The sequence below is a fragment of the Amblyraja radiata genome, chromosome 8 (genome assembly GCF_010909765.2).
Source record: "Amblyraja radiata isolate CabotCenter1 chromosome 8, sAmbRad1.1.pri, whole genome shotgun sequence".
Classification (NCBI taxonomy): domain Eukaryota; kingdom Metazoa; phylum Chordata; class Chondrichthyes; order Rajiformes; family Rajidae; genus Amblyraja; species Amblyraja radiata.
The window spans coordinates 31,038,413-31,065,716 of record NC_045963.1 but is presented as its reverse complement, the minus strand read 5'-3'; the positions used below and the strand labels follow the sequence as shown (position 1 = coordinate 31,065,716).

General features: G+C 46.0%; 1 protein-coding gene across 1 annotated transcript in view; it reads right to left on the bottom strand.

Annotated features, from left to right (window-relative positions):
• Window positions 1-11,653, bottom strand: part of kcnk12 (potassium two pore domain channel subfamily K member 12) — a 42,870-nt gene extending 31,217 nt beyond the window's left edge. The window contains exon 1 of the mRNA XM_033026374.1: window positions 11,317-11,653. Coding sequence (XP_032882265.1) covers window positions 11,317-11,653 — 337 coding nt within the window. The remainder of the gene's footprint in view (window positions 1-11,316) is intronic.
• Window positions 11,654-27,304: the final 15,651 nt, after the last annotated feature.

Sequence of the window (27,304 nt, the reverse complement as noted above, 5' to 3'; positions counted from 1 at the left end):
TGTTGATAGAATGGAGCGGCTGGGCTTGTATACTCTGGAATTTAGAAGGATGAGAGGAGATCTTATTGAAACATTTAAGATTATTAAGGGATTGGACATGCTAGAGGCAGGAAACATGTTCCTGGTGTTGGGGGAGTCCATAACCAGGGGCCACAGTTTAATAATAAGGGTTAGGCCATTTAGAATGGAGATGAGAAAAACTTTTTAACCCAGACAGTTGTGAATCTGTGGAATTCTCTGCCTCAGAAAGCAGTGGAGGCCAATTCTCTGGATGCTTTCAAGAGAGAGTTAGATAGAGCTCTTAAAGATAGCGGAGTCAGGGGATATGGTGAGAAGGCAGGAATATGGCACTGAATGTGGATGATCAGCCACGATCACAGTGAATGGCGGTGCTGGCTCGAAGGGCCAAATGGCCTACTCCTGCACCTATTGTCTATTGTCTATTGTTTGTGAGCCATCACACTGAGCCTCTGCAGTCCTTCTGATGAAGGTATTCCCACAATTTTGTTGCACAGGGCGTTCCAGGATTTAGATCTATGTACGTCTCATGATGCACCTATTCTGCTAGTTACTACCACAAACTATTCAAATAGATTGGTCAAACGTACTTCCCCTTTCATAAATTCATGTTAATAGTATTCTTATATTGTTGACCCTATTACCCAATCCTATCCTATAAGCAAAGACACAAAGTGCTGGAGTAACTCAGGGGATGGGCAGTATCTCTGGAGAACATGGACAGGTGATGTTTCTGCTCAGGACAAGTGCCCTGTTCTCATAAATTTTGTAATAGAATCAAGCATTTCCCTCCCATTGGTGTCAGTCTACTTTGTCTATGGTTCCCTCCATTCTCTTTCCTTTTCTACATAGTGGGGTCACATTTGTCACCTTCCAATGTATTCCATGTAGGACAATAGAAACCACTCTTGAAATTATTTTACTTAGATATCAGTATAAACATCAATAATAATATCAATATTGTTAAATCCTCCACCGATTGCTGTTATGAATGCATCATCAGCAAGTTCAAGAGACTTGCCAATGCTTTCTCAGACTATCCAGAGAAAACATGTTAATTTAGCACTATTGTCCAAAGCCACCGATTTATGACCTTTGTTAAAAACTCCACTAATGTTCCCAACAAATCTGTTAAATAGTGCAGGAAAATGGTGCAGAAAAGATTCACAGGAATGTTGGCTGGATTGGAGGGATTGAAGGAGAGATTGGATAAATTGGGACTGTTTTCCCTGGAATAAACAAAGCTGAGGGGTGACCGTATAGTTTATAAAATCATGAGGTGCATAGACAGGGTGGAGAGTCAGTGTATTTTTCCCAGAATAGGGGAGTCCAAAGCTAGAGGGCATAGGTTTAAGATAAGAGGGGATCAATTGAAAAGATGTTGAACAGTGATAAATATGATCCACTAGGGAGCAGTTAATGGGGAAAATCCTTACAATAGCGTACATATTATTAGCCCAAGAACTTTAAACCATGTCCCCATTTGTGACACTAAGAAGATTCTTGAACCATCGTGAAAAATCACTCCCGCAGTTTCTCACTTTGCCCCTTGGATATTGATAGTAATCAAATGCCAATGGTGGCCGATTAGGAAAAGGGGAGATGCAACGAGATCTGGGTGTCATGGTATACCAGTCATTGGATAAATGAAACTTGGGTGACAACATTTGGTTTGTCAATATTCTAGCTGTTGGGCTTGTATATAGGAGTTTCACCCATGAACAGAAGTTTTCACCAAGTTGAAATTTTTCCATCACAGAAAAAAGATAGGGGCATTCCACCTGATCAAATGCTTTTGCAGCGTCTAGCGAAATGACTGCTAAATCTTCATTTAATATTCTATTTGAATATATTATATTAAACAAACGTCTCAGATTATAGAATGAATAGCGTTTTGAAATAAAACCTGATTGATCGGGATGTATTAACTTGTGGATCACTAAACTTAATCTGTGAGCTATGATTTTAGTTAGTATCTTCTGATCAGTGTTTAAAATCAGTGCTTTATTCGAGCCAGGGTCTTCAAGATCCTATCTCTTTTTGGAATAAGTGTTATTGTTGATTCAGTCAGAGTTTGTGGCAATATCTGTTAACTTTTTGACAGCCTTACTAATCAAAAACCTATCAATCTCTGCTTTAAAAATACCCAAAGACAGTCTCTTCAGCCATCTGTGGCAATGAACTCCACAGATTCGCCACCCTCTGACTAAGGAAATTCCTCCTCATCTCCTTTCTAAAGGTACATTATTTTATTCTGAGGCTGTACCCTCTGGTCCTAGACTCTCCCACAGTTGGAAACATTTTCTCCATCTCTGCGTATCTAATATTGATCAGTCTGATCTATTATCTGATCTATTAACTGATTAGTCAGAAGTAGTGTCTCGACCCGAAACGTCACCTATCCATGTTCTCCAGAGAAGCTGCCTGACCTGTTGAATTACTCCAGCATGTTGTGTTCTAGATTCACCCACAATAGAAAACACCCTCTCCAGTTCCACCCTATAATGACACTTCAGAATATTACACATTTCAATAAACTCCCATATAACTCCAGCGGGTACATATCTAGCCTGTTCAATCAGAAGATAACCCACCCATTCCTGGTACAGGTATTAGTTTAGTGAAGTTCAAGTTCAAGTTCAAGTTCAAGATAGTTTATTGTCATGTGTCCCTGTATAGGACAATGAAATTCTTGCTTTGCTTAAGCACACAGAAAATAGTAGGCATTTACTACAAAACAGATAAATGTGTCCATATACCATGATATAAATATATACACACATGAATAAATAAACTGATAGTGCAAATAACAGAAAGTGGTTGGTAATAATCAGAGTTTTGTCCGAGCCAGGTTTAATAGCCTGATGGCTGAGGGGAAGTAACTATTCCTGAACCTGGTTGTTGCAGTCTTCAGGCTCCTGTACCTTCTACCTGAAGGTAGCAGGGAGATGAGTGTGTGGCCAGGATGGTGTGGGTCTTTCATGATACTGCCAGCCTTTTTGAGGCAGCGACTGCGATAGATCCCCTCGATGGAAGGAAGGTCAGAGCCGATGATGGACTGGGCAGTGTTTACTACTTTTTGTAGTCTTTTTCTTTCCAGGGCGCTCAAATTGCCGAACCAAGCCACGATGCAACCGGTCAGCATGCTCTCGACTGTGCACCTGTAGAAGTTAGAGAGAGTCTTCCTTGACAATCCGACTCTCCGTAATCTTCTCAGGAAGTAGAGGCGCTGATGTGCTTTTTTGATGATTGCATTAGTGTTCTCGGACCAGGAAAGATCTTCAGAGATGTGCACGCCCAGGAATTTGAAGCTCTTGACCCTTTCAACCATCGACCCGTTGATATAAATGGGGCTGTGGGTCCCCCTCCTACTCCTTCCAAAGTCCACAATCAGTTCCTTGGTTTTGCTGGTGTTGAGGGCCAGGTTATTGCGCTGGCACCATATGGACAGTTGCTCGATCTCTCTTCTGTACTCTGACTCATCCCCATCAGTGATACGCCCCACAATAGTGGTGTCGTCAGCGAACTTGATGATGGAGTTCGCACTGTAGTTCGCTACGCAGTCATGGGTATAGAGTGAGTACAGCAGGGGGCTGAGCACGCAGCCTTGAGGTGCTCCCGTGCTGATTGTTATTGAGGCTGACACATTTCCACCAATACGAACAGACTGTGGTCTGTGGACGAGGAAGTCGAGGATCCAGTTGCAGAGGGATGCGCAGAGACCCAGTTCTGCGAGTTTGGTAACCAGTTTGGAGGGGATGATTGTGTTAAATGCCGAGCTGTAATCAATGAATAACAGCCTGACATATGAGTTTTTGTTGTCCAAGTGGTCCAGTGCGGAGTGGAGGGCCAGCGAGATCGCATCCACCGTTGATCTGTTGTGGCGGTACGCGAACTGCAGTGGGTCCAGGTTTTTGTCGATGTAGGAGTTGATTTGCTCCATGATCAACCTCTCAAAGCACTTCATCACCACCGGCGTTAGTGCCACTGGTCGATAGTCATTGAGGCATGTCACCTTACTCTTCTTGGGCACCGGTATAATTGATGCCCTTTTAAAGCAGGTGGGGACCTCAGACCTCAGAAGTGAGAGATTGAAAATGTCCGTAAAAACTCCCGCCAGTTGGTCCGCACAGGTTTTTAGAACACGGCCGGGTATACCATCAGGACCAGGTGCTTTTCGGGGGTTCGCCCCTCTGAAGGATTTCCTGACATCGGCCTCTGTGACTGAGACTGAAATGCCATCGCAGCGAATGGGGGATCGGGAAGGCACATCAGTATTCTCCCTGTCAAAGCGTGCGTAAAATGCATTGAGCTCGTCAGGGAGTGATGTTACACCGGCATTCGAGCTGCCTCCTGGTTTTGCCTTGTAGGAGGTGATTGCATTCAGACCCTGCCACAGCTGCCGAACATCTGTCTCGTCCTCCAGTTTGGAGCAGAAGTCCCTTTTGGCCTTTCTGATGGCCTTACCAAGGTCGTATCTGGTCTTCATGTAGGCCACTGTATCATCGGAGGTGAATGCCCTGTGTCTGGACTTCAGGAGAGTGCGGATCTCAAAGTTCATCCAAGGTTTCTGATTGGGAAACACTCGGAAGGTTTTTGTAGGGATGCAGTCCTCCACACATTTCTTTATGAAGTCTGTAACGACTGTGGCGTATTCGTTCAAGTCCGTTGCCGAGTCCTTGAACATTGCCCAGTCTACAGACTCCAAACAGTCCTGGAGTTGTTCTTCTGCCCCCCCCGACCAGCTCTGTGCTGTCCTCACTTCTGGGGGTGCGCTCTTTAATTGCTGCTTGTAGGCAGGAAGAAGCAGCACCGCGGTATGGTCGGATTTACCGAAGTGAGGGCGAGGGATAGAACGATAGGCATTCTTGATGGTGGTGTAGCAGTGGTCGAGGGTGTTTGGTCCTCTGGTGCAGCAGGAGACATGTTGGTGGAAGTTGGGGAGTGATTTCTTGAGGTTCGCCTTATTGAAGTCCCCAGCAATGGTGGTAAATGCCTCGGGGTAAGACGTCTGGTGTTTGTTGACCACGGCCTGCAGCTCCTCCAGTGCCAGACGGACGTCTGCCTGGGGTGGGATGTAGACCGCGGTCAGGATAACGGAGGTGAATTCTCTCGGGAGGTAGAAGGGACGGCACTTCACCGCCAGATGTTCGAGGTGTGGAGAGCATGAGTTGGACAGGACTGCCACGTCGGAACACCACGCAGAGTTGACCATGAGGCAGACGCCCCCTCCTCTCCCTTTCCCAGATGCCAGGGTACGGTCCATGCGGTGGATGGAGAACCCTTCAGGCTGGACCGCTGAGTCTGGGGAGCTGGGGGTGAGCCATGTCTCTGTGAAACAGAACACAGAGCATTCCCTCAGCTCCCTTTGAGAACCTACACTGGACCAAAGATATTAGAGCATGATCTTTGCACGGGTCTGCTTCCAATGCATTAACCTCCTTAAATAAGCAGATCAATACTTTACACCAAACTCCATGTATTATTGTCCAATCTAATGGCACTTTCCTGGAATCTGATGAATCTTGGAAAACTCACTAACACAAAATTATCTCTCTATCCAATAGAACCCAGAGACTTGTCAACCCACAGATCCATTCGGTACCACTTCCTTGATGAATGTAATTTTCCTGAATTCTTCCCACTCTCTCAATTCACGTTAAAACAATTTCTTAAGTGTTATTGGCATCCTCTCTATTGAAAAATGGTGAAAAATCCCAACTCCCTGTTTTCAAAAACACACGTTCCCCACTCGGTCTCTCCAGGCCCAATGCTCACTATGTTCATTATTTTAAAAAATAACTGCAGAAACATCACCAATCAGTTTTATACTTCTGACTGGCTTTACCCAGGACTCCTTTGTTTCACTCCATTTTTTACAATCCATCCAATTTTCGGACCTGCACCTACCTTTATCTTTCAGTTCATTATTATCTTTAACTTTTTGAATTAATCATTAATTTTTCCTTCCTGTTGTTATGCATTTAATGTGCATATTCTGGAAGACCCCCTTAAATATTTGCCCCTGCACCTCGACTGACCAATCCCTTCCCCTAATTTGCTCATACATTTCAGCTATCACTGCTTTCATGTCATCGTAATTGCTGTTACTTTAGTTATTAGTCTTGGACCCATCCTTTTCTCAAACAAATTTAATATGAAATTTAATCATAGATGATCACTGTGGGTGCCTTCATGATCAAATCTTTAATTAATCCCATTTCATTACATGATACCAGGTCGAGTATAGCTTGCTCTCTGTTATTATCCTAAAGGCACTCCAATAATTCCTCTTCTATGCTACCTTTGCCCAACTGATCTTTGCAGAGTGCAAACAAAACAAGTAAGCATGGTGGTCGGAGTGAGGTCGGGTGAAGGGGCTCCTTTAGGGTGTCACGGTGGCGCAGTGGTAGAGTTGCTGCTTTACAGCCCCAGAGACCCGGGTTCAATCCTGACTACAGGTGCTAGCTGTATGGAGTTTGTACGTTCTCCCTGTTTTTCTCTGGGTGCTCTGGTTTCCTCCCAGACTACAAAGTCATGCAGGTTTGTAGATTAATTGACTTCTGTAAATTGTAAATTATCCCCAGTGTGTAGGATAGTGCTAGTGTATGGGGGGATCGCTGGTCGGTGCGGACACAATGGGTGAAAGGCCACAAAGTATCTCTGAATCTAAAATCTAAAGTCTAAAGTCAGATGCGGCTGAAATCACAGGGATTTTGTTCCCTCCTCCCCAACATACTTCTAGCTAATGTTCAATAATGAAAATAAGCTTGAAGAGCTGAGAGCAAGGCAGCAGTTTCAGAGGATATCATGGACTGCTGAGTTTTTCGTTTCACTAAAACATGGCTCACCCCCGACTCACCGGACACTGCTTTACAGCTTGAGAGTTTCTCCATTTATTGTATTGATTGTACAGAATCCAATCAGGCAAGGGGAAAGGCGGCAGCATCTACATTTTGCTTTGTGTTGCATTAATATGATGGTCTTCGCTCAATTTTGATCCCCTTTCCTGAAATGACTAGTTGATAAAATATTATCCCTTTTATCCATTTTGGGAATTCATCACCTCTACCACCAGGTCAGTTGTCTACATACCACCCCAAGCCAATGTCAAGATAGTATTGTACAAATTATACTCCGCTGTCATTTCTCTTGAGATGGCAAACCCTGTTTCATGATTGCCGGTGACTTAGATCAAGTTAATTTTTTTTGTGGAAAAGAACGTATATTGTCCCTGGTGTGTTGGGTAGTGTTAGTGTGCGGGGTACACAAAATTGCTGGAGGAACTCAGCGGGTGCAGCAGCATCTATGGAGCGAAGGAAATAGGCGACGTTTCGGGCCGAAACCCTTCTTCAGACTGATGGGGGGTGGGGAAAGAAAGAAGGAAAAAGGGGAAGAGGAGGAGCCCGAGGGCGGGCGGATGGGAGGGTGGGAGGAGACAGCTAGAGGGTGAAGGAAGGGGAGGGGACAGCACAGGCTAGCCAAATTGGGGGAATTCAATGTTGATGCCATAGGGGCGCAAGGACCCCAGACGGAATATGAGGTGCTGTTCCTCCAATTTCCGCTGTTGCTCACTCTGGCAATGGAGGAGACCCAGGACAGAGAGGTCGGATTGGGAATGGGAGGGGGAGTTGAAGTGCTGAGCCACCGGGAGGTCATGTAGGTTAAGGCGGGGTGATTGCTGATCTGTGCAGACTCGGTGGGCCAAAAGGCCTGTTTCACGCTGTATCTCTAAACTCTAAATACCATCAACATGTCTCCTGGCCCAAGCGGGGTGTTAACATTCTTGATCACCATTACACCATCATCAACAATGCCTATTGATCCATCCTTGGTGTCATTTCAGCCAGTCTGATCATCTGTCAGGGCTGTTCCTGCCAGCTTACATGCAGATTGAAGCATGAGACACCAATGAGAATAATAATATAGCAGTGTTCCAAGGAAGCTGAGGGCCTACGTCAGAAGTACCTTACGTCAATTGATCAGAACATGTTCAAGACCATTTCATACAGCCTGAATGAGTAGACCTCAGTTGCCACCAATTTCATCAAGAATTGGTCATAACATTTGCTCCACCTGACACGAAGTACTGCTACTCCTCACGGTTGTGTGGTCAGCCCCTTGCTCTACTCCCTGTACACTCATGTGCCGCCGAATACAACGGCAGCTCAATCTTCAAGTTCGTCCATGACACCACTATCATTGGCCAAATCAAGAACAAAGATGACATGGAGTTGAGGAAAGAGATTGCAAATCTTGTGTCATGACGTCAGAGCAACAACCTAGCCCTTAACGTCAGCAAGATGAAAAAATATAGTTGACTGAGGTTACAGAGCCTCTGGCCCCACATGTGGTGCACAGGACTCACACAGCCTTCATGCTGCTCACTCTCTCTGCTCCCATATGGTACCAGCTAATTGGGGAAACGGTGGAAGAGTGAGGGATGGTGCAAAGGGAGCCTCGCGCCATTACCAGGTTCATAAGTTCATAAGTGATAGAAGCAGCATTAGGCCATTCGGCCCATCAAGTCTACTCTGCCATTCAATCATGGCTGACCTATGCCTAGATGACCTAGGGTGGCACAGGTACATCTGCACCCAACACCTAGGACCTCACATTGTGGCAGCCACCACAAACCTGTGCCCAATGCAATTCTCTTATTTTACTGCTCTCTCTCTCCTTGCAGCAGCCTTTCCGCTGCCCAGCACTGTGCTGCGCACTGCCTGCCAACCATCACCACTGTAACTGAGATTATTACATAGAGGTCTGTAATTGTAACGGTTTACCGTATTTCAGATTGCACTACAATCTTTGCACCATTCTGCTGCTTTGCACTTGTCATGGCATTCATTGTTGTATTTATCAATATTGTATGTAAATTATTTACTTTATGCGCTTCATGAGAACAAAGAATATCAATGCACCCTGACGTATTTCGCATCTAATCTGAATCTGAATTGAGACCTGGGGCAGATCAGCCATGATCATATTGAATGGCAGATCAGGCTGTGAGCTCAGGTGACATAATTTGGTTCCTAGTTTCTTCTGTTAATGTTCTTCCATTTATTTGTTTCCAGCTCCACCCAAACTACTTCAAATGTCTGCTCTCCTGAACGTAGCCATCTCTCTATATTGCACTGTCAGTCATTAATTCACGGAACCATTCCTCCACCTTTTCCTTGCTCCCTGGGCTATATTGCTGTTTGCTAAGATTGCTCAGCTATATTGCCTTGACATATTAATTGATGTCTATTTGCAATCTATCATCTCTTTTATTTTAAGTGCTACTCACATTCAGATACAAAACCTTTACCGTTGTCTTTCAATTATTATAACCTCTAGCCTTACCTTCTAATTAATTCTCACTATCCCTTCCTATTATTGATTGATTGATTGAAAGATACAGCTTGGAAACAGGCCCTACGGCCCACGCCGACCATTGATCACCCATTTACACTACTTCCATGTTATCTGACTTTTGCGTTTACGCACTACATACTAGGGGCAATTTACAGAGGCCAATTAACCTACAAATCTCTTTGGGATGTGAAAGGAGACTGTAGGACCCGGAGGAGACACACGCGGTCACAGGGAGATGGTGCAAAGCCACACAGAAGGCACCTGCGGTAAGGATCAAACCAGTTCTTTGCCACTGTACGGCAACAGCTCAACCAGCTGATACAATAGATAATAGTATAATAGGTAATAATAGGCAATATCTTAACAGTATTGACAAGATTTCTTATATTCATACCTTTCTCTCTACTTTATCTCTACACTCTCGCCATGCCCCAGTGATTTGGTTTATAATCCTTTCTCCATTCTAGAGCCACGTAGAAAGCTGGTCTCAGCTTAGTTTGAGTATCAAAGACCCCAAGGTCCAGGTTTCACTTTCCGCTGCTCCTAGTGGTAGTACTCCACAAACTGGAGCCCACTTCTACACACAATACCTAAGCAACAAATCGGAATGAAACACTTGGTGGTATTCCATTCACTTTATTATTTTCCATGGACAGCAGATATGAGCCGTGAGCGAGTTCGATGTTGCCCACATAACTACTCACACCCATCTGTACGGTTCACCACATATGCTGAAAGATTCTGCATGCCATACACCTAGTAAATAGATTCAAAAGCACTGACATATGCAAAGATGAGGTCCACCACCATAAATAAACACAGAATCCCCAAACTGCCTGAACTGAGTTACAGAGGATGCAAGGCACAGAAACAGGCCATTCGGCCCAACTAGTCTCTGCTGACATAAGCGATTGGAGCAGAATTTAGACCATTCGGCCCATCAAGTCTACTTCGTAATTCAATCTCTCTCTTCCTCCTAACCCCATTCTCCTGTCTTCTCCCCATAACCCCTGACACGCGCACTAATCAAGACTTTATCTATCTCTGCCTTGACTTGGCCTCCACATCCCTCTGTGGCAAAGAATTCCACAGATTCACCATATCTGAGCCAAACGGGAATCACCTCCCACCCTTCTTCATCTAAATCAGTTAGAAACTCGCTCTTCTAGCTTTCTTCCCCCCAACCCTTGCAATCACTTTGAAGAAGGGTCCCGACCCGAAATGTCGCATAACCGTGTTCTCCGGAGATGCTGCCTGACCGCAGTTATGTTGTGATTTTCCCCAGTTAGAAGCTCCTTCATCTCCACCACTCTAATATGCTTTTTACAGCTTCTCCTTCGGTGAATTTGTTCCACCCTGCTCCACATTCTCACCGCTCTTACGGTCAAGGAGTTTCCATTGAATTCCCTTTTGGATTTCTTGGTGAGCCTGCTGACAATCCCTATTAATATTCTTTCCCACAAATGGGGGGGAAAAAATCTGCATCCATTCAATCAAAACCTCTTTAAAGTCCCAAAAAAACCCTCCCCGACAGCCTTCCTTTCTCAAGGGAAGGGCGTCAGAGGTTGTCCACTCAAGCGTTTAAATGCCGCTAATATTCCTCCTCGGCAAGTTGACGTAAACACTGGAAAGTTCACACAAGACACTTTCCTGGCTGGAACTCGCGATCATGATTTAACCCATTGTAGGCCGGCGGTGAAACTAGAGACTCCTTGATGCACTCACCCTCATCTCAGTCTCAGACCCGGTCTGAAGAAGGGTTTCGGCCCGAAACGTTACCTATTTCCTTCGCTCCATAGATGCTGCTGCACCCGCTGAGTTTCTCCAGCATTTTTGTGTACCTTCAGACCCAGACAATCTCCCCCCCCCCTACCCACCCCACCCGTCCCCCGACCCCGCTCACTCACCCTCTCTCGGGGCTGGGAGGGAGTTCCTTACCGATGGTGGACACCACGGTGCCCACGAAGTAAAAGGCTCCGGTGAAGTCCCACCTGGGTCTCAGGCTGTCGGAGTGGATGCCCGTCGCGACGGCCACCTCGTAGTCCCGCAGGAAGGCGCTCAGCTCGCCGCCGGCGATGTGGAACTTGTCGGCGAAGTTGTGCAGCGTGCGGTTCCACCTGCTCCTCGCCTCCAGCTCGGCCGGCCGCTCGATGGCGGAGAAGACGGCGGCGCCGCACAGCAGGTAAGCCACGATGAGCAGAGCGAGCAGCACCAAGCGCCCGTTGTCCTCGTTGAGGTGGAGCAGAGCGCAGCCCCGGGCTCCGCCGCTGCCCATCATCCGGCGATCCGCTGCTCCAGCTCTCTCCCGCTGCCAGCGGAGCAGCCGGCGCCCCGACACTCATCCACCAAACTTTCCGTGGGGTCCCTGCTCCCAGCCGACCCTCTCCCTCCGCCGCTGCACAAGGCTAGGTCAGGTGGGAGAATGGGAGAATTGCAGCCGCAACATCCCCCAACAATCTTCTCTCAGCTCCGAGTCCCCGTGTGTGAGATGCCGGGTACCTGCATTGGCGAATCCCACATCAAGGGAGATAGATCTTCGATTAACATATGCCTTCCAAAGATCACCGTCTGAGTCAGGTTGAATTATGGATATCTTAATCCTCTCTCCTTCCCTCCCTCCCCCCACCCCCCCTCTCTCTCTTTTCCCCCTCTCTGCTTTCAGGCAGTTCTCACAAATGCGGAAACAGCGTTGAGACCTTGTTTTAACGAGGTGTCATATTTCCAGTATCAGAGTAAGGCTGGTCCGGGCAAGAGACTGGGACACGTTGTAGGGATGCGGAAGGCTGCCTCTCCCTCCTTGTGTGAGGCCATTCCTGATTCCTGCGCCGACTTCCTTTGGGAATGCGGTTAACCTGAAAGAGAGAGAGAAAGAGAGAGTGTGTGTGTGGGGGGGGGGGGGGGGGGGGGGGGAGACAAGTCAGGGAAAGCGACACTGTCCTTAACGCCGACATCAACCTTCACTTAAGCACCATGGACGGAGCTCCTGTTCGGAGCTTTGGCTTTTCAGTACCAATCTCTCTCACATTCACATACAACCCCCCCCCCCCCCCCCCCCCCCTCTCCACCCCTCCCATCCACTCCATAATGCCACCGGACTTGCCTTGCTTGCCCCCAGGCGCTCTCACGCCCGGCACTGCGTATCTCCGGGCTTGCTGAGAACTCTCTCGCAACCTCTCTCCGCAGCCCCGCCGCGCATTGGTGTGTGTGTGTGGACCAGTTTACTTCAGCAGCGCGCACACACAAGACGTTCCTGGTCTTCAGGGCGTCTTCTGTTCTCAACGTGTAATGAAACGGCAAGCGGGATTGCTGATATAGAGCTCACGGCGACTAACTGGTCAGCAGTTTTACTCGGGTTGAGTGTAAAGGCAGGAAAGTCACGCTAAATCCACGCTTACTTTCCGCATTGTATGTAGATTCGTGCCAGTGTTAATGTATTTTGAATGCCCCGCAGAGCTCTCCCGTCCACTCCGTTTCCCATTAGCGCCACACCAGGGGAGAAAGATGCCAGATTTTCTCCCTCCTCTATTTCAATGAAAAAAAACCTGGGCTATTTGCGTTTCAAACACTGAACGGCTCCGTTAAATATTAACTCCGAGAGATGGCGTTGTCCGGGAGATTATTTTATTTTAGTCACTCGGTAACAGCGGGAATCAATCAGTCTGAGGATTGACAACCAAATTTTATTCATGGAACCGGTAGCTTCGAATCAAACCCCCAATGAGTCGCACAAGATCCACCGTGTAACCGAGTCCACTCGTTAGAGGGGGTTTGGGGTCTCACAGTCAATATAACAGCCGAGGCCGAGAGGGTAACGAGGGACATACTGATACCACTTTCAGACGAATTTGAAATATTACCGCCTTCTAACCAGTCGAACGATTAGCTCAGTCTTCTTGGGGAGAAAGGAATTGCTGCTGATGCAGGTTTACAAAAAAAGGCAGAACGTGCTGAAGTAACTCAGCGGGCCAGGCAGGCAGCATCTCTAGAGAACATGGATAGGCACCGTTTCGGGTCGGGACCCTTCTTGAGGCTATTTGATTTCTTGTGGGATGATTTTCCACGATATTGCTCTACTTCTTCTTGCGAATGAAACATAAACCAAGGGAATAGTTAGATCTCAAGCCCAGCCAGGTTGTCGTCTCTGCGTCAAATTGGTCTACTCACTCGCTGTAACTCCGTAAAGGATTTCATGCTGTTCAAGTTGCAGCCATACTGATTGAAACTCTTGATAGTAAATTTAAAATATAAAAGGACACAAAGTGCTGGAGTAACTTAGCAGGTCAGGCAGCATCTCTGGAAAACATGGATATGTGATATTACGGATCGAGACCCTTATTCGGGGTCTTTGTTTCTACACATTTAAAACATTCGCGCATTTTAACACAAAAACAATCGTATCTGACACACTGTTTCCGCAGAGTTTCCAGACTCGACCTTCATTTACCTTCATTTGTGTGATAATGATGTATATCTTCATTTATAAATGTAGGGTTGCCTTTGCTTCATATCGCGGACGAGCTGCGGCTCCTGCTATGATTTTGTTCACTGGTCCCTCCAGTAAATGTTATACAACCATCTCACCCTTCTCTTACTCCCCCCACCACCTCCCCCCACTCCCCTCCCGTTCCCCATCCAACCCAAGATAAAGTGGAAGAATTCTCCCAGCGGTTCACGGCGCAGGTTTATTCGAGCAGCGACGGCTCCGAGTTTTGCATGGATTCCGTGTAAGATTCACGATGTCTTGTGAGGTTTCAGAAACGTTTACAACCACCATGTCTAGCGGCGAGAGAGGACGTAAAGGCGTGTCAGAAAAAATGTTTCACCTGTGATCCATTCCCAAATCTGGTCCATAGGGCAACATTGATGTCAATACCAGGAAAACCATAGCTTGACGTGACCCGATCTTTACCGTGCACAGCTCAAAACTAAATTAAATTACTTCCAAGCTGACTAATATTGAAACTTCGGATGAAGCTGGAACGATAAACAGATTTGACGCTCCAGTATTTCGACCATACAACGCCAAATTGACAAACGTTTTTTTTTGTTCCAACAGGTGGCCATGGGTTACGTTTTGGGTCGAGAGGGCCAGTCGGAAGAAGGATCCCGGCCCGAAATGTCGTCGGTCATTCCCTCCGCAGATGCTGCCAGACCCTCTGCTGCTGAGTTCCTGCAGCATTTATGTGTTGCTCAAGATTCCAGCAACTGCACGCAGTTTCTTGAGTCTCCCGTAAATATTCCGTGTTTGCCTTGAAGTGATATGTTAGTATACAATGGAAATAAAAATCCCAAAGCAAATTTCTGTGTATGCAAAATACACGGGCGGCACAGTGGCGCAGCGGTAGAGTTGCTGCCTTACAGCGTTAGAGAACAGGTTCGATCCTGACTACGGATGCTGTCTGCACGGAGTTTGTATGTTCTCCCTGTGGACGCGTGGGTTCCCTCCGGATGCCTCGGTTTCATCCCATATTCCAAAGCCGTGCAGGTTTGTAGGTTAATTGTCTTCGGTAAAAAATGTCCCTAGTATGTGTAGAGCCCCTGTCCCACTTTCACGACCTAATTCGCGACCTCTGACGACCTTAAGCGACCTAAAAAACCAAGGTGGTGGTAACCTGAGTTGGATGATCAGCCATGATCATATTGAATGGCGGTGCAGGCTCGAAGGGCCGAATGGCCTACTCCTGCACCTAATTTCTATGTTTCTATGTTCTATGTTTCTATGTTAAGCACACACGTGGGACAGAGGATGGCAAGCATTCCATTCTTGTAACTGTCCCTGAATTGGAAATGTGTGTGGAAATGGTAGCATACACCAAGATGTCACTGAGAGAATAACCCGTCAGATAAGGGTTATTCAGATGCAGAGAGGAGAGGAGACGGTGAGGCGCCTCGCATTGGATAGGTTGGAAATTCTACAGAATGATCCATTGAATATGGAGGCTGGTCGGGAGAGAGGGGTGGTGCAGATCAAGGTAACCTAATTCTCACTCACGATGGAAGAGAGGATTGAGAGCAGAAGGGCTGGACATGTGGCAGATGGGATTGGGTCTGGCAATCACGGTGGAGGGGAAACCACCGCGGAAGTGAAAAAAAGACCTCTTGGAAACAATGGAATGGGGATGATAGAAACAGAACCATAGAAAAATAGCAGCAGAAGCAGTCCATTGAGGCTTGCGAATCCGCTGTGACAGTCAATAGATTGGCTGTTCTCTATTATAATACCTTATTCCCATTTTCTGTTGCACTCCCTCTGAGGCAACTGCGACCCTTTCTGAGGTAAGGATATCGAAATTGCACATAATCCTCCAGGTGTGTTCTCACCAAGACCGAATATTATTGTGGATAGGCATAATTGCTACTATACACAAATCATTTTGCAATAAAGATCAATGTTACCATTTGCCTTTGTATCTGCTTTCTGCACCTACCCACATGTTTGCATTCAGAGACTGATGTAGATAAAAACCCAGATTCATTTACGCAACATTTCCCAATCATTGTTTAAATAAAAGTTTGCCTTTCCTAACAAATGGATGATTTCATGTTCATGTTATTCTGCACCTGCCATATTTACCAATTCACATAATTTGTCTAAATTATCGTGATGCCTCTTTGTATCCATTTGGTAATGTACAATTAAACCCAGTTTCATGTATTCAACAAATGTAGACATAATACCTTGCTTCCTTATTCAAATCATTGATATAGATTGTAAATATCTGGGGCATATGTACTGGTCGCCATTGGTCATTGTCTATTAACTTGAAAACTGCCCACCTATTTCTAGTTTGTTTCATTTCTCTCAATCCATGCAATATATTACTCCAAATAAATGTTCTTTAATTGTGCACAAATAAGGCTGAATATCCAGATACATCACCATATATATATATATATATATATATATATATATATATATATATATATATATATACTGTATACACCACATATAGTTTCAGGTAACCTTTTTATTTTCTCTCCACAGGTATAGCTGAGATATTTCAAGTTGACCTGTTATTTATTTTCTCTTCTGACATTTAAAGTAACCTTTTAATCTGCACCCTATCACAGACGTTCCTTCTGCTCTCCCCACCACTCCCCTCCCTGCAACTCAAAACATGGTTGTTTTCTCACTTTTCCAGTTCTGATGAAGAGTCTGAAATGTCAATTCTGTTTTCTGCCAAGAATGCTGCCTGACCTGCTGAGTTCCCCTGACGTTTTCAATTCTCAATTCCCATAGCTACGTCCAGCTTTGCAGGAAGTGAGTGAGGTTAAAGGATAAATTGAGGATGTGTTCATCCAGGCATATTGGAGGGTTGTGGAGATTAGGTGGCCTTTGTTCAAAGGAAGTAGTGAAGACTGCTTTAGCCATGCTGATGTTGGATGGAGATGTAAAGAACATGGACATTAATCTGTATTTTGTCCTATTAAGCATAATGGTCTCAATGTCCAATACTGACTGATAGATACTTACTATTATGCATTGGGTCTGATGAATAACACACAGCGACAGACATAAATGAATGATACTGTTGGTTTGGGACGAAAATGAAACGTGGTTTTGCCAGGAGTTGGGAAAAAAGCAACACAGGACATGTTTCGTCTGGCCTCACACCAACGTAGAATGACATTGTGCACACACAGCACACTACAGTGAAGCAGTGACATGGCACATAGAAAGGCCATCCTGTAGATTCAGGATGGAATTACACACGCTCATGTTAAAATGGTGAGAATATGCTGCAGCACTCCCAACAGCCAGGTTCACACTGACACAGATAAATCAATTGGAGGGGGGTTGAAGATAATGAAATCACGAACCTCAATCCCATTCAAGATATACATGAAACGTGTCAGTTCTGTGATTTATAGCTTTTGTATAGTGCATCCTACTAAATCCTAGGAGTTACAAGGAACTGGAGATTTTTGTTTATATTAAAAAAAGACATAAATTGCTGAGGTAACTCGGTGGTCACGCAGAGAATGAATAAGGGTCCCGATCCGAAACATCACCTGTCCATGTTCTCCAAAGATGACAGACATAAAGTGTTGGAGTAACTCAGCGGGTCAGGCAGCATCTCTGGAGAAAAAGGATGGGTGACATTTTGGGTCAGGACCCTTCTTCATACTCATCTCCAGAGATGCCTAACCATGCCGATGAGTTACTTTGTTTTCTTTTGCCTAAATTACCCACTTCTTGTAAGATTTTCTTTAGGTGATAAAATAGCTGAATCTTAACATACGCTATGGTTACACCCTGCATAGTGAGATTTTAACACATACATCTAATTAAGCTGAAAGCCAGATATGGAGTTTCGTTGTAGTTTTGCTGTTTCATAGAATAAAGGGCCTGTCCCACTTGGGCGACCTAATCCGCGAGTTCTGGTGAGTTTGCCCTGGACTTATACTCGCAGCATGGTCAACACGAGGTCGTAGGAGATCTTCGTAACTCTCTTTCATGCTCGAGAGTGGTCTCTGCATACTCGAGGCCTTAGCTAGGTCACGGCGTTTTTTTCAACGTGTTAAAAAATGCCCGCGAGTAAAAAACGGCCGCCATGGAAAAAATCGACACTTTTTTTACTCGTAGGTTTAGTCGTAGTGGGTCGTAGTAGGTCGGCATGTTATTCATAGGTAATCGAGGGTAGTCGAAGATAGTCGTAGATAGTCTTCATCGTAGTCGAAGGGAGGTCGAAGGAGGTCGTCTTCACTCTCCACTATTCGGTGTCCAATTTTCCCGAAGTTAGTCGTAGCTAGTCGAAGCTGGTCTTCAACATAGTCGAAGGAGGTCTTCAACATGTCATTTTTTCAAACTCTAGAAGACTAATTAGGTCGCCCAAGTGGGACAGCCCCTTAAATCTTTGTAGTGCACATAGGTTGCATGTTTATTGACAGTAGTATGCACAGCAATTTGAAACTTTTTAATTCTGGGGTCTAGCAGATGTAAACGTGTTAACAATTTGCATAAAGCTTCAGGTTTAGCGTTGCAAATTTCATAGGGTTGCCAACCAATTTTTCAGTAATTTTCAATCCACAGGCCGCAAAGTTGCACAACATCACAGATCAGGTTTAATAGCGGTCAGCCAAACAGCATCTGCGGAAAGAGAAAGGTGAATGGTTCAAGTCTGAGGCTCGTCATTCAAATTATTGATGGATCTCAAACTTTAAACATTTACCCTGTTTCTCATTTGGCAGCTGCTGCCTGACTTACTGTGCATTTCTATCATTTTTAGTATTTTTTTCAATTTTAGATTTCGAACATTTGGATTTTTTAACTTTACCACTGAAAGATTAGTGCTCTCCATTTGCAGTTTAAATTCAATTGTGCTTCTACATCAGTTTTACAGCTTGCAAATCCATCACTTTTTATTGCCCAAGCATATGAGTCCATCCATCCTCAATGCTGCTATATCTTTGCATTGGTGCTTCCCTTGGTGTCCAGGGATGCTCTGCAAACACGTGGTGTTTTTCCAGTTGAGGGAGTCTGTGAGCTATTTTGGTTGTCTTTAAAAATCTCCTGGAACTGATTTGATGATGTCACCATAGGATGGATCCTGAAGCTTTTCACTGTGCCTCGGTACACGTGACATTATGCTAAACTCAAACATGCCAGTGACTCTCTGTGCCCTGCTGTTGCAGGGACTTTTGTAAAGATTCTTCATCCTTCTCATATTTTATAATTACTGGATATGGTAGGATGGTACATTGCCCTGTGCATATCGATTCCCACTTAAGTCATGCCCCTACAGCCGAACACTCTCTCAGTATTTCGTTTCTAGTTTTGGTTTGGAGATACAGCACAGAAACAGGCCCTTCTGCCCACCGGATCCGTGTTGACCAGCATTCCCCGCATATTAACGCTATCCTACACACTAGGGGCAATTTTTACATTTACCGAGCCAATTTACCTTCATACCTGTACGTCTTTGAAGTGTGGGAGGAAACCGAAGGTTTCGGAGAAAACCCACGTGGTCACGGGGAGAACGTATAAATCCGAATAGACAGCACCCATAGTCTTGATCGAACCCAGGTCTCCAGTGCTGCAAATGCTGTGGGGCAGCAATTCTACCGCTGCGTTGCCGTGCCACCCCTAGCAATCTAGTAATATCTAGCAATCAGTGCAAGAAACAAGCCCTGTTGCACAAAGCTCTTTTCTCACGATTGCAAGACATTCTGAGAGGCAGCGACATTTTGAAGAATTACTCTCTTCACGTGAATACCCGCCCACGTAGAGATCAGAAAGAGAAACCTATTGGAATCTTCGTAGCATCTTGTTGCAGTACCTAGACACAACCTTCAACAGCACCTGTGATCTCAGTTACTCTGCAGTCAGAGATTTGTCCAGTTGTGGAAAAAATAAATGTAGGGACCACAGAATCGCTCTTGTTTCAAGGGTCCCAATTGGATTACATATCCTGAATAATCGCCACATTAGTTTATTACGCCTCTTAATTCATGGTGTTTCAAACCAATTCTGCATTGGAACAATCCCAATTGATCAGCTTATTTTCCTATTCTCCACATTGCCTTATGTTTCATATTCATGTTTATACAACTATAGTTTACAATGTATCTATCTATAGTCTACAATGGATCATTTGGCAGGGCTACTGGGGATTCCCCAAAATTTGATATCCAGTAAACACAAAATACTCCACATTTAGATGGTCTAACCATGGCATCAGTTGGTCTGAACGCTAAACAAAATCTTCTGGAAACAGTTATAAGTGCTTTACAAGATATAGGCACAAATAAATTGGATCAATTTATCCCAATTTTGAGGGCTGAAGAGGGCCAGGTGTGGAGAGGGACATCTGTTCACAGAACAACTGAAATGGAGGCGCTGGCTACAATGGGCCTTGGTGGCCAGCTGCAGCAGGGATTGTAAAATGGCGCCTCTTACTATGGCACCTTTTGCAAATGGCGACCTCTGCTTGAATAATGGGTTCATGTCTCCTAGTGGTGCGGGATCCGCTCGTGGCACAGCGAGGATGACTGATGTAGAAGGATCATGGACAGTGTTGCCACACACACTGAAGACTAGAAGAAGATACAAAGAAATGCAAATAATGGTTTATTAAAAAAACACAAAGTGCTAGAGTAACTGAGCGAGGGTCAGGCAGAATCCCGGGAGAACATGGATAGGCGATGGTTCAGGTCGAGACCCTTCTTCACAAAATATATGCCATTCTACTGCCCCTTTCCCTTCCCTTTCCCGTCCCTTCCCTTACCGTTCCCTACACTACCTACCCCAATCCACCCCCCCCCCCCCCCCGGTCCCCCCCCCCCTTAATGCCAGCTGTTTGCAATTCTCTGCTGTGACCCACAAGCAGAAAGGTATTTACAGCTGTGACCCACTTCTCATAACCCCTAACAACAATGATTTAACAGTGTTTTAATGTAGCATTCAATGTGAAAAAACACTTTGAACAGTTTTGTTTATGGGTATTTTATTTTTCAATTCTTGTGGGGTTTTTTAGGGGGGGGGGGGGTGGAGTCCTCTGAATGAACCCATTTACTTCTAACCACAGCACTCATTCAGCGCACTAAACAAGGTTTCTAGGCCAAGTGACTGCCAATGGAACTGTTACATGCCACAACACAGACTATCCAAGTGTACAACCACCAGTATGCACTTATACTGTTGAAATATTCTGCTATTTAGATATTAACCAAATGCTCTCATAAACTTCATTGAGCACCTTCCATCAAAACGTGAAATGTGGGCGCAATTGAACGTGTCATTCAGAAACATCTCAAACTACCCTGTTTGTTCAGGTAAAAAACTAATTGGCTTAAATACTAACCTGCCTATTAAATTACAAACCAAAATTCTAATGGTCTCAAATGAATGATTAAAATGTCACAAATGGTACTAATGAGGAAGAGAAGTTCTTTTGAGTCCGTCAGCATTAATTGGAATGCAAAACAATTATATTTTTATTTTTTTCAAAGCTACCATTCATACAGAAAGCTTAATACCGATTTATTCATCTTATTTTTAGCTACTGCCTTATCCCTCGGACTTACAATATGATATAAAATATTAGAATTCTAAAGACTATGATTTCATACAACTGTAGCTTACACACTGTTGGCCTTTCCTTTTGTGCAAATCTTGGCTGTGGAGGTCAAGTCAGTGGATATGTTTAAGGCTGAGATGGACAAATTCTTGATTAGAACGGGTGTCAAGGGTTATGGGGAGAAGGCAGGAAAATGGGATTAAGAGGCAGAGATCAGCAATGATTGAGTGGCGGAGTGGACTTGATGGGCCGAATGGCCTAATTCTACTCTTATAACTTGTGAATGTGAACTTCCAGAATTTGAGTTGGAAATTTGAACTGACCTGGGTGTTGGGGATCTCCATTTTCTGTTACATATCCAGCTCCTGTGAGAAGGAATAATTTGACACTTTGAAGAACTGATGGTGAGGAAGAAACCTTCAAACAATATTTAAAGGGGAGGAACAATATATATGGTTCACAGGAATTGCAGATGCTGGTTTACAAAACAAAACACACAAAGTGCTGGAGTAACTCAGCTAGTCAGGCAGCAAGTATGGGGAACATAAATAGGTGACGTTTCGGGTCAGGACCCTGTATAAATGGATATTAGTAACAAGGCACTCCTCAACATTCTCACTGTTCTTATTCTACCTGTGATGTGCTCTGCAGTGCAGAACCCCCTTCCCAAGTCGTTCAACAGCAGAAACTGAGCATCCTCATGACACTGTGCCAAGTTCTGTGACTGCTGATATTATTACACACTGCAATACAACTAGGACTTTGGACAGGCACATGGATATGGAGGGTTATGGATTATGTGCAGGTGGATGAGAGTCAGACTTGGCATCATGTTCAGCATAGACATAGTGGGCCGAAGGGCCTGTTCCTGTGTTGTACTATTCTATATTCCAAGAGCATAGACAGAAGCCAAGGGTGTAAGGTCGGCTCAGTCACCCGAGTAGCTGAAATATGTCACGTGTGGTCCTTAGAATAAAAGTTCCTTGCTGCCTTCCCAGTTGCATGGAGGAGATGTTTCCTGATGACACACACAATCCAGATATTCGTGGACTGATACTCAGTTATTCCTGGAGTACTCATGTGCAACCCAGAGTGTCATAAAGATGCAGTCTTCGACTTTCTCTGTGAGGCTGGTGATCTTCCCTTAGATGCCTGCTGCTCAACACTCCAGGAGAAGAAACGTTTATAAGTTGCAGGAGCAGAATTAGGCCACTCAGCCCATAGAAACTCTACTCTGCCATTCATTCATAGAAACATAGAAACATAGAAAATAGGTGCAGGAGTAGGCCATTCGGCCCTTCGAGCCTGCACCGTCATTCAATATGATCATGGCTGATCATCCAACTCAGTATCCTGTACCTGCCTTCTCTCCATACCCCCTGATCCCTTTAGCCACAAGGGCCACATCTTTCTCCCTCAACCCTGATCTTTCCTCAACCCCATAGTCCTACCTCGTCCCCATAACCTAACACCCTTATTAATCAAGCATCTGTAAAGCTGTGCTTTAAAAATACCCAATGACTTAGCCGCCATAAATTCACCATCCTCTCACTAAAGAAATTCCTCCTCCTCTCCTTTCTAAAGGTATGTCCTTTAATTCGGTGGCAGATGCCTCCCGGTGAGCCGCGGAGTAGCCGCGGTCAGAGCCCCCGTGGATCGGAGCCCGCAGCTGGGGCCTGGGTCGACGCGGTGGAGGCGTCTGGAGAGGACCCGACGGTGATAGTGGACACACACGCGGAAGTGAGGACGCAGTTGCCTCGGGAAAGAACAAAGGAGGACCCGGCATAGGGGCCACCCTGAGGGGGGGAGAACAATGGACAATGGGGACCCGTCGTGAAGGAGGGGGGAGGGGGGGAATAACAAAGGGATATCTTGGCAAGATATGCAAGCAAAGAATTTCACTGTGACTTGTCACGTGACAATAAAGTATTCAATTCTGAGGCCTGGCCCTCGGCTCTCCCATTAGTGATAACATCCTCTCCACATCCACTCTATCCAGGCCTTTCACTATTGGGTAAGATGAGTGTCAGAATAGCATGTGTAACATTCTATGTGCTGCAATGATTCGTGGCCTGTTAGGGAAATGACACAAAGTGGTGGAGTAACTCAGCAGCTCAGGCAGCATCTCTGGAGAACATGGATAGGGGATGTAGGAAGAAAATGCAGATGGTGGTTAGCACTGAAGATATACTCAAAGAGTCTGAAGTCTGCAGTCTGAAGAAGGGTCTCGACCCGAAATATCACCTATTCCTTTTCTCCAGAGATGCTGCCTGACCCACTGAGTTACTCCAGCTTTTTAAGTCTATCTATGGGAAGGTAATGTTTTGGGTCAGGACCCTTTGTTAGACTCTGAAGTTACCTATCCAAGTTTTCCAGAGATGCTGCCTGACCTGCTGAGTTACTCCAGCATTTTGTGTCTTTTTTTGCAAACCAGCATCTACAGTTCCTTATTTCTTACTTCTGGGGAATACTCCTGGTCAGTGCTGCCCTGCTGCTCTGCGAGGGAGGCCTGGCCTTTGGCCTTTCCCCTCCTGCTGCTGACAGCTGGAAGCAAGTGGGTCCACTGACTAAGGTGGATCCCAACCCGAAACATCACCTATCAATGACCCTCTGAGATAATGCCTGACCCACTTAGTTACTCCAGCACTTTGTGTTCTGTACAAGATTCCAGCATCTGCAGTTCCTTGTGTCTACTCTGACTATATCTACCCTACAAGGGAAGGCTGGGCCTGGCACACCTCAAAGGCACACCACACTGGATCCCTTTCAGTTTGCCTACCGCAAGAACAGGAGTACGGAGGATGCCATCTCAACGGCACTTCACTCCGCCCTCTCCCAACTCGACAACAGAGACACTTACGGAAGAATGCGGTTCATCGATTACAGCTCAGCATTCAACACTATCATACCCTCTAAACTGATCACCAAACTCGGTGACCTGGGCATCGACCCCTCCCTCTGCAACTGGATACTGGACTTTCTAACCAACAGACCCCAGTCTGTTAGGTTAGACAAGCACACCTCTTCAACCCTCACCCTGAACACCAGCGTTCCACAGGGCTGTGTGCTGAGCCCCCTCCTCTACTCCCTCTTCACCTACGACTGCACACCTGTACATGGTACTAACACCATCATCAAGTATGCAGATGATACAACGGTGATTGGCCTCATCAGCAACAACGATGAGTCGGCTTATAGGGAGGAGGTCCAGCTCCTAGCAGCATGGTGCGCTGACAACAACCTGGCCCTTAACTCCAAGAAGACGAAGGAGCCCATTGTAGACTTCAGGAAGTCTAGGGGAGGCACGCACACCCCCATCCACATTAACGGGACGGAGGTGGAACGTGTTTCCAGCTTCAGGTTCCTGGGGGTCAACATCTCCGATGACCTCTCTTGGACCCACAATACCTCAACTCTGGTCAAGAAGGCTCACCAGCGTCTCTTCTTCCTGAGGAGACTAAAGAAAGTCCATCTGTCTCCTCAGATTCTGGTGAACTTTTACCGCTGCACCATCGAGAGCATCCTTACCAACTGTATCACAGTTTCTTTGTGTGTTTTGTGTGGGGGGTGGTGTGGGGGGGTGAGGGGGAAACCGTTTCGGCCGCCTCCTCCATGGAGAGGCGACTTTTTCCAGGTCGCCTCCCCCGTGGCCTAACAGCAAGGATCGGCGCGGCCTTTCCCGGAGACGCGCCCGGGGCTTCAGCGGCGGGCGCAGCGTGGACTCTCGGCGTGGAGCGGGTGAGCCCTCGCTGGGGCTCGCTGGAGGGGAGCGCTCCGTTTTGCTGGCCCGGGGCAGCCGGCAGCCTGAAGCCGCGCGCGGTCTGCACAGCTCCAGCTGGCGCGGCGTCTACAGCCCGGGATCCCTCATGGGGGACCCGGGGGAAGAAGAAGCCATCACTGCCGGCCCGCGGCCAACTTCTACCGCGGGCGCGGTGGCGACTTACCATCACCCCTGGAGGGGAGCTTCGACCGCCGGCCCTGCGGTCTGCGGTGCTTCTGGCTGCGGCGCGGTGGGAACTTTAAACTTTAAATCTCGACCGCCGGCCTGCGGCCTACACCAACTTAAAGCCGCGGTCTCCGGTGGGGAAGAGCCGATCCTGGACTTACCTGGACTTGTACCTTGTCCTTTTACCATCTGGACGCCCGCAGCAACGGCTGCGGAGGGTTGAGGTCCCGACCACGGGGGGAAATGGAGGAGGACTGGCCAATTTCTGTGCCTTCCACCACAGTGATGAATGCTGTGGTGGATGTTTATGTTAAATTTTTATTGTGTTTCTGTGTGTGTTCTTTATCATTGTACCGCTGCTGACATATTCATTTCACTTGCACTTTATGTGCAATGTGACAAATAAACCGTATTGTATTGTATTGTACTGGTATGGCAACTGCTCTGTCTCCGACCGGAAAGCACTGCAGAGGGTGGTGAAAATTGCCCAACGCATCACCGGTTCCTCACTCCCCTCCATTGAATCTGTCCAAAGCAAGCGTTGTCTGCGAAGGGCGCTCAGCATCGCCAAGGACTGCTCTCACCCCAACCACAGACTGTTTACCCTCCTACCATCCGGGAGGCGCTACAGGTATCTCCGTTGCCGGACCAGCAGGTCCAGGAACAGCTTCTTCCCTGCAGCTGTTACACTACTCAACACTGTACCTCGGTGATTGACAATCACCCCCCCCCCCCCCCCCCCCCCCCCCTCTAGGGAGATGCTAACTGCATTTGGTTGTTTCTGTATTGTACACTGCACAATGACAATAAAGTTGAATCTGAATCTGAATCTACAAAAGGCAAATAATGCTCCAGACAAACAATGTCCACCAATTGCTTCCCATATCAAATGGCAAAAAACTGCAGATGCTGGAACAGATTTGCCAAAAAATACTCAGTAGGTCAAGTAGTATCTGTGGAGAGAGAAATGGTGCTAACATTTATGTTATCTCATCAGTGACCAGACTTAAACCTGTCTACAATTACTTACAGGGAGAGGTTAAGCAGGCAAGGACTTTATTCCTTGGAGCGCAGGAGGATAAGGGGTGATCTTATAAAGGTGTACAAGATCATGAGAAGAATAGATCGGGTAAACGCACCGAGTCATTTGCCCAGAGTAAGAGAATCGAGAACCAGAGGACATAGGTTTAAGGTGAGGGGGGAAAGATTTAATAGGAACCTGAGGGGTCATATTTTTACACAAATGGCGGTGGGTGTATGGAATGAGCTGCAGGAGGTGGTAATTGAGGCAGGTACTCTCATAACGTTTAAGAGATATTTGGACAGGTACGTGGATATGATATATTTAGAAGGTTATGAGCCACGCGTGGGCAGGTGGGACTAGTGTAGATGAGACATGTTGGTCGGCTTGGGCCAGTTGGGTCGAGGGACCAGTTTCCTTGCTGTATGACTCTATGATTCTCAGTACAGGATTTGGCCCTACTGTCCAGATGTGCTTTACTGCATATTTTTAAGGCATTTCACGTTGGAGCATCAGTTGGGCAATGTTTGTGGATAGTTTTCTCTACATCTTTTATGAATGTTATGTACATACGGTGTACGATTGGAAGACAAATTAGAGCAAGCATGTCATAACGCCCACATTGCATTTCACAATTGATGTTACACTACAAACCAACCTATGATTGGATTTCTATGTCCATATATGCATCAGTGAGTTACATTTTCATTTTGCTTTGGTTTAGTCATGTGATATATTACTTGGGTACATTCGCTGCATTGTATTGTTGGTTAAATAATTCCATTTGTAAAGTACTGAAAACAAGGTAAGCACGAATACAAAAACACTCCTGTGGTGATCATTGGAAAATTTATAAGCAAGACTAATAAAAAGAAAATACACAATTTTCCATTTTGTTTTGGATCCTATATGCAGTTGGTTGGAGATCTGAACGGCAGA